The 14,711-nt window shown below is 39.5% G+C and overlaps 1 protein-coding gene across 1 annotated transcript in view; it reads right to left on the bottom strand.

The window, feature by feature from the left end:
• The window catches only part of LOC146001187 (uncharacterized), a 29,067-nt gene continuing 14,356 nt past the window's right edge, over positions 1 to 14,711 (bottom strand). Inside the window, exon 2 of the mRNA XM_083138482.1 lies at positions 1 to 1,004. Coding sequence (XP_082994608.1) covers positions 735 to 1,004 — 270 coding nt within the window. The 3' untranslated portion in view covers positions 1 to 734. The remainder of the gene's footprint in view (positions 1,005 to 14,711) is intronic.

Here is a 14,711-nt window from a genome sequence, read left to right as displayed (position 1 = left end):
AAATTACATAAAGGAAATTAATTTGTTACTTTTATACATATCAGATATTGCAAAGAAGCTAATTTTACCAGCTGGTTAAAGATGTTAATAAATTATGAAATAGTTGAAGTGGTTTTATTATGTGTAAGTTTTTGTTTAGTTTGTGCTTTATGTTAATATAAATCAATTAGATTTAATAGTTATTATTGTTTTGCATTCTTGTTTTACTTTTATTGTGCATATTGATGTAGATTTGTTAACGATCTCTTGAGAGAGAAAGCATTCAATACTCACAACTACACTAATTTGTGTGTGTTTTCGATATTATTCTTAGTAAAGTATATTTGTAATTAAAAGTAATTGCTTATTTTTGTTTGTTATAACAAAAACTCTCCCCCTGGATTTTTTTAATGGGGGGGATTTTTGAGGCCAAGATTGTTGGTGGGGGGAAATGCCTCCGTCCACCCCAGGATTTCGTACTCTGTTGGTGACCGATTCAATTGTAACTATCAGTGGCGTGCCTGGAGAAATAGGTTAATAGTTTTCATACTCTCCACTCCAAAGGTCCAACTTTCCTTTTTAAACATGTCAAGTTCAGGACAAAGCAAGACATAGGCCTTATATCTGAATCAACTCCTCCCTCCTGCCTCTTGTACAAAATTCCTGAGCACGCTACTGCTAAAAAGTAATAAATATCGTTGCATTTTCCTTGAGCATCACTTTCACATTTCGGAGATAAATCTTGTTGATTTTCATTAATAACTAGATGATTTTTCTTTCACATATTGTTCCTCGGTCCTTCCTTTGTACACCCCAAGTTCTCCCCTTCCCAGCATCTCGATGAGATTTACACCACGCCTCCCGTGGGTTGCTTCGAACGCAGGACGCAAGCGCAGACCCGCCTCTGGATCGAAAGGCCAGCTCTGCACATTGTAGATAAGAGGACGCCCTATTACGTTGTTCCTGATCAATTGGAAAATGAACGGAGATGAGGAGACCGGTGACATCATCAACAGGACTGCCACCTGTGAACAGAAAAGGAAAACAATCATTGAACTATACCGCCAACAACAAAAATATATAGAGTACATGTTTAAGCATAAATCCACGGGGTACGAAGGTTTAATTTATTCCTGAAGATTCGTTTTCCACTGTCACGTGCCGCGTGTTACTTCGGGCAGGTAGAGCTTTCAGACCGAAGCGACAGGTGACAAATGGCAAGCAACAGATGTCACTTGCAAACCAACTTTCGGAAATAAATGCAAACTTTCGTATCGAAGCGACACCACAAACTGTACGTGTCGCTTCGGTCTGTTTGGTAGCGCATTCGTAGACTGGAAGGGGTCCTTGTCACTTCTGTGTGAACCTCTCGTGTTACTTGTCTCTTTGGTCTAAAAGTTCCCTTGAACAAGTGACATAAATATAGGCAGGTTTCTCAATATTAAGTTAGCTTTCAGACCGAAGTGACAAGCGACATGTGACCCATCCACTCTGTACAAATCATCCACTGCGCATGCGCTACAGGCAGACCGAAGCGCACTATTCACGTAATTGAGAAAACGTCCCAGTCCGAGCGATACGTGCAGCTTTTCATTAGTGTTGCCCACGAGACGAGACTTTGGCCTGTCTCGTCTCGTGGAGACTCGTGGAAATGCTGTCTCGTCTCGAAAATATTCGTTTGTCTTATGACACATGGTCAATCTCGTCTCGTCTCGAATTTTTAAAAGCCTGTCCCGTCTCGTCCCGTGGGCAACACTACTTTTCATGTCGCTTCTGTTTGAAAAAGGTTGCATCGCTTCCAAGCGATACGCGTAGCTTGTGGCCTGTCGCTTCGGTCTGCAATCTCCTTAACCCTGTTAATGATATGAACATAATAAAACATGTAGAAATTTAGCAGTGCCATCTCTTGTTATTTATTGTAAGAAGAAGTGGAATTAAAAGTGCGAGTGTCGCCTCTCGGCGGATTATTTTGAACTTCTTGCAGAGAGCAATTTCCAGCAGCAGATCAGAGCATCTCTGAGTTCCACATCTGCCTATAGTTTATCCCTAATCCCTAATTGTGAATGTGTGGGGTAGTTTTACCTTAAGACATGTATTTCTTTTGGTGATAAGGTTAACATGACGTTATTGTATCACACTTGAGGATACAACTCAATTTTCTGCGAGCTCCTATGGCTCTGTCAAGTCTAATCTCGTCTCGATTAGGGATGGCCAAACGGATCCGAGAGTTTCGTATCTCAATCCCATTATAATATTACCACACCTTAAAAGGTATTATGATCTTCGATTACAAAGAAATTTTTCATTAGTTAGTCCTACAAAAATTTTTTTCAAGTGTTCTTCCAAAAATACTTTGCTACGCATCGGCTAACACACTCGTGCACAAAAATAATCTTACTTGTTTAACATAAAATGTCAGAGGTGATTTTGTAAATGCCATTGAAACGAATATGTATTCATTCGGATGTACTGGAAATGAAAACACACATAAATGTGAGACATTCCATTCCAGGATGAAACCTTTAACGCATATAACAAGATAGAAATGTTACACAAAAATTATACAATTGTTCTACAGTTACAGTTTTACAAATTAAAATAAATCATTATAATATATGCAGTGTTATATAATTACAAAGTGTAAGACTAACAAGGGAGGTTATCTAAGTGTCCCCCTCCGATTTCCATGAAACTTGGCAAGCGTATAGTGGGACCCAAAGGAAGAAATACGTGTTTTTTTGTTTCAGCTAAAAAACGTTTTTACGGGGCAAAACCCACTCAAATGCCAAGATGAGGACAAATTGAAGTGGGAATCTGACCCCTGTGTTCCCCTCCGATTTCCATGAAACTTTGCAGGTGTATAGAGAGGCCCAAAGGAAGAAATACGTGTTTCTTTGTTTCAGCTAAAAACTGTTTTAGGGGGCAAAATCCCCTCAAATGTCAAGATGAGGACAAATTGAAGTGGGAATCTGACCCCTGTGTCCCCCTCCGATTTTCATGAAACTTCGCAGGTGTATAGAGGGGCCCAAATGAAGAAATAAGTGTTTATTTTTTGTTTCGGCTAAAAAACTGTTTTAGGGGGCAAAATCCCCTCAAATGTCAAGATGAGAACAAATTGAAATAAAGATCTGACCCCTGTGTCCCCCTCCGATTCCCATGAAATTTGGCAGGTGTATAGAGAGGCCCTATGCCCCATGTTTCTTCCTATGCCATATTTACGTGGTTTCGGGGTCAGATCCCCACTTCAATTTCTCTTCATCTTGACATTTGAGGCGGGGGGGCTTTATACACCTGCCAAGTTTCATGGAAATCGGAGTGGGAGACTTAGACCTCCCTTGTAAGTGTATTAATTAATTACAAATCGCGCACGCGCGCACATACACTATATATATATGTGTGTGTGTATGTATATTATATATTATAAGACCATGGAATTCCGCAGGATTTTTTTCAGGGATGGGCAAGCAAGATATTTTCTTTCAGAGGGGGCAAATAAGGCACCTTTTTTCCCGATAATAGGATTGTCCCCTCAAAAAATAATGCTTCAATTTGAATTTATCATGTTCATGCAATAATTAACATATATTACTGTGGCTGAAATGAAATTATATGTGTGAAATATATAATTTGTGTTTGACTTTCATTTTCCAGGGGGGGCGTGGCCCCCTTTCCCCCCTTCCGGACGCCCATGGACATGACTAGCATAACAAAATGGATTTACCGTTTTTAATAACATAATGCAATTTTAATGCTCCGTTGAAAAAAGAGAACTATATGTATGCTGCAAGCAACTGCAATTTATAATCATCTATCTTTGTGTATGAAAAAATATTCAAATTTAAGTAAGAAAAAAGTGAGGTCCTGGTTTTGTAACGTTTACGGTAACTTCTAACAGTGCTTCTCATTGGGCGACGGATGGACAGATCATTAACATGGACGTTGCGAAGGGGTTACGGAGGGGGCGACCCAATGATATATACATCATTGGGGCGACCTCAGTAAATAACAATTCCGGCAAAATAACAAAAAATATTATTCAACTCGAAAAAATTTACTATAAAATGCAGGAATAATGTCAGAACGTCATGTTTCATATTCTAGCTATTAAGGAACTTATTTTCAAAACGTATTTTGTCCATCAAACGAAATTTAAGCGGCAAGTCACGAAAGCGTGTCAATATGCTGTGTTAAAACTATTACATAGATGACATCTGGATCCACGACTCTTTGCAGCTAAACGCTATTGTTTCCTTAAAAGTTGTGCATTTTGTAGCCTACATTTTAACCTGTGATTATATAAGTATTTTTCTTTGGCCTCCCTATGGCGTTGTGGTATCGTCTTCGCCTTGTAATCAAGATCCGGACACATAGTGGTTCGGATTCGACGGTGATGCTTGGGCAGCACAGTATGTGTGTGGTGCACATAGCATTCAATTGTTGAAGCTGCAATTTGCACTTTTATGGTGCTGCCCTCGTCGGCCGAGCGCAGAAGCTTCCAGTACTTTTTAGGAAAAGAAAGCAATCCATCGCTGGCTTTAAAAAAAAGTAGTTGGTTACGGTCAGTTTCGCAAGTCCAAGAAAAACGAACACGTGACGGGAATTCACTGACATGTGACGTAGGCTCCAAATTCTGGCGAAGGACAAGAAACAAAAAAGAAACGCATAAGAAAACTTGCCAGAGTATGCATACCTTGTGAGGTGCTTCTTGCTTGGTATTTTTTCGTAATTTAGTGATAACGTTTGTTTACACATCTTTGACTTAACCTCATGGTTAAAAATAGCGGTAGCTAATATGGCTCAGTTTTAAGCTTTGAACTCTATTATTTTATGTATCTCTTTCAATCTACTACACTGGTATATAAGAAGTATTCTATCTCCTACTTCACAATAGGTTTTTAAATCTCTTTTGTTCTTCATCCACTTTATTCGCGGATAGGTTATACAGGAACTGGATCTGCAAAGTAGAGTCCGAACAATTTCCTATTTATTCACATTACTGGAACCTTGAAAAATGTACCATTTATGTGTGCGTTTTGTGAGCCGTGTGGGGGTATTGAAAATTGTTTGCCTTGATCCAGTCTGCATGATTTGGTCATCTAGGAAGAGGATATGTCCTGATTATAACACATTCCATGCAGATGGCGTAACCAGCTGTCCTTGTAATAGTGGGATCCATGAGTATTACCGTGTAAATTGTCCATCACCATGTTCATGCACTTTACTTGACCCGATAAGAGCTTCAAGAAATAAAAGAAGACTCAAAACAAGCTGTTGACAACTTCTGCACCAGCATACATAAAAATGCATCGCTTAAAAACACATAGGATGTAAGAGAAAAATTAATGAAAATAGTCATGGACAATTTGCACGGTAACACTCATGGATCCCACTATACCGTACTCTCACATGTGAGTATAGGTAGTGTCGAGTGGACATGTAACAAAGTTGGTATTTTCTTGCTATGTTTTAACATATTCGTGTGCACGTTTTTAGATTAGAACAGCAATTCCTAAACTGTGCTTCTCGAATCATACCCAACTGTTCCACGAAGACATTGGAAAGAAAATAGAATAAACTAAATGTGACAGGATCTCAGAATTGTGAATACGTTTGATCATGAGGTACAGATTTACAATACCTGCTTTGAATTCGTTCTCCGATGTTCTGTCTTTAAGTATTTTTGTTACTATTTTCTTAAAGTTTAGTTTGTTAAGTTCCGTATTTCTATGAAGTTGGTGGAGAAAATAACATTTCAAATAAAACTAAACATGATGTTCAACATGCTCAATTGCTTGAAAATACCTTCCATCATCAAAAAAAAAAGTCGTGGACCTTATTCCAAAGACACATAATTTGCGAAATGTACGTTTTAGTAAACTATATTTAAGGCACCAATTTTTAATGACTTTCAATTGGAGAAAAATAGTTTCAATCAAAATTTAACCTATTGAGAATTCGAAAAATGTGCTTCAGATACGATATCGGCTGATAACTTGAAAATACTGTTAGGCAAAAACAGCCAAAAATGCACTTACGTACTTGCCTTTGACTTCAAGGTAGAAAATACTGCTCTGTGACGAATTTCTCTCCTGGAGAGTGCTCTGAGAGAAAAAAAAGTTTAGGAGCCGCTGTACTAGAATGTCTGCATCTTTTGGAGCCATGTAACTCTTGAAAAATCATACGTATCTTCGTGTACCCTTGCTCGTACGGTAAATCAATCCACTGCTGCCTTTCCTCCCGCGAGGTTGTTTCCTCTTTCTCACCCTCTTTCCTTCTACTCTATTTCTCCTTGCTTTTATGTTTATATTTTTCTTTCTCTCTTAACCCCCCCCCCTCGCGCGCTTCTCTTGTTGTGTCTCCCCCTTTATTTGTCCCTGCCTTCCTTTGTTTCTCTCTCTCAATGCATCTTCTGCTCTCGTATTTCTATAGAATTTTATTTCTCCTTTGTCTCTGCTTTAATGCCTGCGACTTTTTCTTTTCATTTGCTTGTCTTTGCCTAACGCCGTCAAAATAAAATTATTTCAATCCCTGCCAGGGATGTTTTTATTCCCCTCAAATGGAATTGGAAGCATACAGTATACCACACGCAATCGAAAAATCATTCGTGTCTATTAATGCTCCAATCATCAAAGATTCCCCTGCCAAAGAGTATGCAGCCTTGTGGATTAAAGAAGGACATCATTCTGAAACTGACCAACCTAACCGAGCCGAGACAGCAGCAGGCTGTTTCCCCACTTAAGTTTTCATGACGTAGTGTATTTTACTTGTATGAAATAAGTTCATTTCCGCGTGTACTTTAATCTTCATCTCTCGTTTTCTTACCCGTGGTTTATTTTCTTCCAACTTTTAACTTCAAGTACCACTTTCACTTTAATAATACAATGGCGCTTTGTGGCTGTTTTGTCTTGAGCTATATCTGCACACTACAGTGCCAAAAAAGCGTGGGAAATTTTTATACTGAATTGCAATCGCACGACTTACGTAAAGAGCAGTAACGAATATATATATATATTTCTCTTTCGTAATTGTACTGGTAGAAATGCTAATGTTATTTGCAGAAAGATAAAGTATTGCCCTCCTTCGTTTCGTGGCGTAATGCGCTACAGCGCTGGTTCCCGAGTTCGAATGCTGGAAAGAGAGTAATGTTCCATTGTGTTTTGTTCCCTCATAATATTCTATATACGTATATAAAAAAATGGATGTATGTGCGTACGAGGTGTGTGTTTGTTTGTTCCGGCAAAACTCTCGAACGCCTGGAGCGATTTCAACCAAACTTGGTACACGTATGACTTACAATCTGGAAAGAAATATTGTGGGGGTAAAACGTCCCTAGGGTGGGGGTGGGAAGGGGGTGACATGTAAAAATAATCGAGAACGACCGATATTAGTGTGAAATCCATAGTTTTCGGGCCGCTGGGATGAATAGCGACACTCCCAATGCCGTTCAACTCAAAATTCATCACTATAGTTAGAATTCATTATATTCCTGTCTAAGAGAAGATAAATTCCAGGGCAACGCCGTGCCATCACCTACTGTTTCATTAATTAGCATCATTTTCATCGTCATTGTAATTATCCTAGAGTGTAGTCGAGCTCGTTAAGTGGTCGAATTCCGATTTCACCAACGAGGTCCCTGAGTTCGAGTCCCGTCCTGGTTGTAGGTGTTCTTTGTGAGATGCTCTTTCAACAATTTATTTCTAATCATCGCTCATCCTCATCTTCGCAATTATCCAGAAGTAGCAAAAAGCGACGAAAAGTAACAAAAATTCAAATGATTAACGTAGAGAGGTATGACCTACCCGATGGTGCAGTGGCAGCGTCGTAGCCTTGTACTCAAGGGGTCCATTGTTCGATACCAGGTGGAGGCACATAGTTGTTCGTATTCCACTTTAAACTGTAGGTCCAGTCCCGATTAGCCTTACTGTGCATAAAGTGGACTTAAAACACCAACTCAATGAAAACGTGGAGAGTAGAAAAATTACCGGCCGACCTCCGAGCCGGAGTGGTTATCACAGAGTGCTACGACGCCAGGAGTTCCGGGTTCGAATTCCGGACTGGGCATGGGTATTCTTCGTGCCCAATCACCAATTTCATCACATCATCCTCATCTTCGCGATTATTCAAATTGGCAGAAAAGTGAAGTAAAATAAATCCAATCAAAAATCAAAAAGAAGAGTGACGAGAATTATTAAAAAAAATACAAGTGTAAGTCTTAATTGTTACTGTAACATATGGGCTTTATAGTGATAAAACAATTATATGTTCTGGCAACATGAGTGACGTCATGAGAAGATCATGGCGACTGAAATGTAGAAGCTTCTTGGCACGATTCAATAAATAGCCTACTGGATAGTGTGTTTATTATTAACATATAAGCACGTTATAGTACGAAACATGGTGTCAGGTGTGGGGTTCGATGGTTAATATAAGTGAATGCGTTGAAATACGTAAGTAGAAACTTGATATTATCGTCGAAAATATGGAGACGTTTAACACGCCAGCTGTCATGCAGTTTTCTGGAAACGTTGTTGAAAACTGGCAGAAGTGGAGAAATAAGTTGGAACAATTATTTAATAGCGTCTGAGAAAAGTGAGAATCCGGACAAGATAAAAGTCGCCATATTATTAAATCTTATAGAAGATGAGGGACTTGAAGTGTTTAATACATTCAAATTTGAACATGAAGAAGATAAAGACGATTTCGAAATTCTAGTAAAGAAATTCGACGAATACCAACCACGTACAAATATAGTATTTGAACGCTACAAATTCTTCTCGTGCAGCCAAAAAGTTGACCAATCTTTTGACAGTTACCTAACACTAAACTACAGGGCTTCCCCGATGGCGTAATGGTAAGGTCGTCGCTTTGTAATCAAGGGGTCCTGGGTTCGACACTCGGAGGAGGTGGTTCGGATTCCACTTTAAACTGGAGGTCCAGTCCCGATTAGCTTATCCGTGCATAAAGTGGACTAAAAACAACAACTCGAGCAACTAACACTAGACTATGAATGTTAAAGTTTAGAGTGACACAACATTACTCGTAGCTTACAGCCGAGACATCACATGTGGGATAGAATGCAATTTTACCCTATTACACCGCAACACAGCATCAAGACTTAATTAGCATGTGACGTAACGGAAGACATTTCTCTCTTATTTCGAAATGCAAGACCTTTATGAAGGCCTGACGACCTCCGCTACAGCTTTGTACGATGTCCGTCTCGCGAAGAGGGCAGCAACGTTAATTGCTAAGTCTAGAAAAGAGAACGTTTAATTGAGCTGTCCCCTATCTCAACGGCTAGTGCGTGATGTACTGTATACCTCTCACCAGCGGGAAGCCATTTACAAAGTACACATTACACAATTGCAGATAGCTATCGTGAACACGTGCGTTTCTGCGAGGAATCCCTTGGGCTCATGTTTTCACCTTCTCCCACAACTGCCCCATCAGACTTCGATTGCCAGGCTTCACGCTGGGCCTTGGACGATTGCGCGTCATTAATCATGTCTTGGTGAAAGGAATATTCCTTCAATGACACAGCACATTCAGTTCTAATGTTTATCTAATGCAGAAGCTGTCTGCAGCCTTTTAGAAACCCGAGCCATTCTTCATTCAGTTTCAAACAGTGTGTGTGTTTGGGGGGGGGGGGGGCAGCGGCTATCTAGAAAATGTTCATTCACATCCTGCTGTTGATGGGGTATGCATATTGCAATAACATGACGCTTATAAAGTTGATGAAAGTGTCAAAAGGATCAATTGAGATAATATATATACTGTATATGATCTTATACCTTTGTTTGATTTATTCAATGACTAACTAACTCTCTAGCCTTCTTAAACCCGAAGGTTTATGGCTGCAGCAATACAAGCCTTCCATTTGTCCCTATCCTGATCAACATCTATCCACTCTTTTCCATCCTTACCGAGTTCCATTTCAACGTTATCCAGTGCCGCAACCATAGAGGGGGCAGGGGGACATTGTCCCCCAAACTTTGGACGGAAACCAATTCTAGGGGGACAAGGGGGGGGGGGCAAACTTTGATGTAAAGAAAAGCAAGGCTAGCTGAATGTAAGAGTAGCAGGACAAAATGATACTCAAGATGGTTTCATATATTTATTGCATTTTTCTTCTAGACGGTCAAGAGCACCTGCAGGGGGGCACAGAGGGTCAATTGCCCCCCTTGATTTCACATTTTATGCAAATAAAAATACATTTCCTAAAATTTTCTTCCTCGCTTGTCTCGCAACACCTGCTTTTCTTGCAGTCTCAGAGCCTTAACTATAGGGGCGGCCGAGTCGGACCTTGGCACAGAACGATCTAAATGAAAAAAAGTCGTAAGAGAGAGAATACCATGGCGCCCCGTGAAATTTTTTGCGACGTATTAAATCAATATTGTTTCCAGTTTGCAAAAATTGGATCTAAAAATTGTCGTGCGAGCGAAGTGGGCAATATGTTTGTTTTCTGAGAATGTTTCCCAGAGAATGAACTAAGCACTGTTGCTGCTATACAGAATTGTTTTGAATGTTTAAACAATTGTTTGGAGGAAAAGAAGCACACACATGTGAGAGGCAATTTATATCATTTTTGCTGTTGGTTTATGAGGTGAATGAACTGATTATGTAATGTATTTAAATATATATATATATATATATATATATATATATATATATATATATATATATGTGTGTGTGTGTGTGTATCAAAGAAACGTTGAATACGTGCGGAATTTAGTGTAAATATGTTGCACATGTATTTTCTTATTTGCGTCGCTCCATATGTGTAAAACATATGTTCTAGATGAAAGTTATACATGCCATATGTACAAAATGAATTATATTCGTTATTTTTGTCTTGTGCTTGTTTTCAATTGTTAGCTAATGTGAAATTGAACGTGTTGAGAAAATACGAGGATAAAATGCCAATAATAATAATAATAATAATAATAATAATAATAATAATAATAATAATAATAATAATAATAATTGTTATTATTAGTATTATTATTATTATTAATGGCACGTTTATCCTCCTTGTTCTTGCCCCCTCCCCCCGACAAAAAATCGTGGTTACGCCTCTCCATCTTCGTCTTGGCCTTCTCACTGGTCTCTTACCATCAGGTTTCCCAACAAGAATCCTATAAACTGTTCTTTCCTATCTCATTCGTGCCACCTGCATATAGCCTAGTCTAATGTTACAGATGATTTTGGAAATTAACGAAATTTAGGTTTTCAATTAAAAGCGCGTTTTGTTAAACCATGGTAATCTGCTCTGTACATACGAACGACCCTTAAGGTATTAAAAGCAGAAATAACCTTGCTGACAAATTTTTTTAAGATGGTCAAGTGTGTTTAATTGGTGAAATTATCACAGGAACAGGATGGCATGGTAACAAGGAAACGGCATTTGTGAAAGTTTGTGATGACTAGGTGAAATGCCAAAAACGTTTTCCATTTCTATTTTTCCATCAAGTCAAAATTAGCATGTAGGAGGATTTTCCTCAATAACGTATTGAGGACGTGAGATGCGGAAAAGGCAACGAAATTATTGCTTGCATAGAAAGTGCAAAGGTTATGTCAAGAACGAGAGTTGATCGATGATGCGATTATTATCAAACTCTGTGTTTTTTGTCCCGTAGTACAATTAACATTCCTTAGATGGTGCTCTTGAACAGTGGTACAGTAATGAGGGATACAGGAGAAGAGGGTACAGAATCTCACTAATTTAATCTATGTAAATTGCACCCACTATACCTCTTTCTGTTTGGCAAATGCAAGTATATTCAGTTGTTTATAATACGTATCAGTAGACTAATATGAAACATATTTCTCGCTCATATTATCTCCAGAATCACTCATATTACCGATATATATATACGAGGGTTGGGGAGTAAGTCATGGAAACCCAGTAATAATTCGACAATCGAAGGATGTATTAAAAATGTGTTATATACAACTGAAAGAGTATCCATTATAGTGGTAGGAATCATGAAAGAATACCCAAGCAACCCTGTGACATACACATGCATTAATGTACAAGTTACAAAAACCTGTCTGATCCTGTCCATTGCATTATCGTTGAATTTGATTGCATTATGCAGTAGATCTGGACGCTTCTCCCTAACGGCACGTCGTAGATCACAAACACTTCAGGCATGGTGAAGAGGATGCTGCTGCCGATGGTATTCGACGTCTTCCATGATAGCGTGCTGTGGACAATGTGGGAGATTATTTCGAAGGTTTGTCATAATCAGACAAGTTTTTGTAACATGTGCACATGTGTATGTCACATGCTCAGACAGGTTTTTGTAACTTGTACATTAATACATGTGTATGTCAGGGTTGCTTGGGTTATCTTTCATGATTCCTACCAACAAAATATCCATAATGGATACTCTTTCAGTTGTATACATATAACAAATTTTTAATACATCCTTCGATTGTCGAATTATTACTAGGTTGCCATGACTTACTTCCCAACCCTCGTATATATTGAACATAGCTTATTTTGGTGTAGGAGGCTTCCGAAACGAGTGAACCTAGATGAAGAAGGCTTGTAATGAGATTATTTGCAAGTTAAGTAAAGTTTCCCGTTTGCGCACAGTCAACGGCAGTAAAACTGGGATCCCCTAGATCCTGAAATGTTTGCTTCCCTGCCGGCGTTATGTGTGTTGCCTCACTTTCAGGATCTAGGGGATCCCAGTTTTATTGCCGGCTACTGTACATTGCACCATGCCATGCAGGTTTATGATAGGTATGGAAGCAGGGTCCCACACATTCTCGATCTCGACCACTGTTGGAGGTTTTGTGATCATCACCACGCCCGGACGCCTTCACCCCCCCCCCCCACCCCCCAGGTTGCCCCCAAGCACCCACGGCACAGAGCCGTTATATGGAGGGACAAGTCCGTGAAAATTCCAGTCTTAGATCACCCATTCTGAAAATCGAACCAGACTCCCGCGTGACAGACCGACGCCCTACCGCCAAGATATAGCATGCTGTTTTCCTGGTAGAGAGACACAGATTTCATAAACTTTTATTTAGAAGATATGAAGGAATGACGTGAGAGTGTGGGGCAGTTGCACACTAATTCTCTCTCTCTCTCCGTGCGTATGTGTGTTTGATGAAGGAAACTTTGTACTACCTCAGATCAAAAACGTTTTCCCGCCAGTGATTTATGCACGCACCCCCAACACCCTTCCCAAATTTCCTCAACACTCCCCTACATATTTCACAAAGGCCAAATTTGTGGCCATTTTGGCTCGAAATTTACGCTTACATCCCCTAAATTTTGACTTAACCCCCCTAAATGGAAAATTCTGGGCAAACCCGTCTTCCGCCGTTATTAGGATCACTTGATATGGGGGGTCGATGAGGCACACTACTCGTTGGCCCGAGGAACACTATGGATAGTATCGAGGTAAGACACAGCAGCATCTCGTATAATTGGATTCATGAGTATTACCGTGCGAATTGTCCATCACTATGTTCGTGCACTTTATTTGACCCAATATGAGCTTCAAGTATTATAGAAAACTCGAAACAAGCTGTTGACAACTATTGCACCAGCATACATAAAAATCCATCGCTTAAAGACACATGGGATGTAAGAGAAAAATTGGTAAGAATTTACAATATAGAGAAAGTCTCCAATTTCGTTAATTTTCGGTATACTAACTAATTTTGGCCTCCTAATCACGAATCTGTTGTAAAAAACCGGGGGTCATGTCTGGAAATTGTACATTTTGATGAAAAATTGTTTGTTAGCGCCAAAAATCATCCACGGGTAGCCCCACAAACCATTGACGTTAGCCCCAAAAACCATCCACGGGTAGCTCCACAAACCATTGACGTTAGCCCCAAAAACCATCTACGAGTAGCTCCACGAACCATTCACACGAGGTTAGGTTAGGCCTGTTAGGTTAGGTTCCATTAGTACTCATTTCACCCCTAAATTCATTGAGAAAATAGGGATCGTACTAGAATTGAACATCATAAATCATTTTCTTGTAAAACAACGGCGTGGTTGGACACAATGACAGGAGATTACATTTTTGTTCGTAAAACTACGCATATACACCTATATATAAAAAAAATTCAATCGGCTTTTTTTCAAATTTTCAGACGTGACCCCCGGTTTTTTTTTTCAACATATTCGTGGTTAGGAGGTCAAAATTAGTTAGTATACCGAAAATTAACAAAATTGGAGACTTTCTCTATATTGTAAATTCGCTCCGAAAAATTGATGAAAATAGTCATGGATAATTTGCCGATCAATACTAGTGGATCTCACTGTACATGTGAAAAGGCGTGCCTCGCTCTTGGGTGGGAGGGTTGAGGCGGGGCATAACATGAATCTCAGGTTCCAGGAGTTTAAGAAAATACCCTTAACTAGTAAATTTTAATAAAGATGAAAATTCTAGGGGCGAGTGTCCCCTCTTACCCCTAGTTTATGGAAGACACCAGTGCAAAGTGTGCTGCACTTTTTGACACACTTTGCACTCACGTCTCTAGTTACGAAGTTCAACATCCGAGTTGCCTATTTCGTTGACTTGGCGTCACATAGTGTACTTGGTGCCTGCACCGTTTGCACTACGTTCTGGATGGCGTACAGGATTACGTTGTACGCTCTAACCAATGAATGGACGTTGAAAGCAGCATAAAGCAGCTATTTGTCGTATCTTCTGAACTTGAATAACGGGTACAGCTTCTGCTTGGTCAAGCCAATTTCATTT

This window comes from Lepisma saccharinum, chromosome 17, assembly GCF_977018435.1.
Source record: "Lepisma saccharinum chromosome 17, izLepSacc3.1, whole genome shotgun sequence".
Lineage (NCBI taxonomy): Eukaryota > Metazoa > Arthropoda > Insecta > Zygentoma > Lepismatidae > Lepisma > Lepisma saccharinum.
The sequence above is the reverse complement of the archived record's forward strand: the minus strand, read 5'-3'. Positions and strand labels throughout refer to the sequence as shown.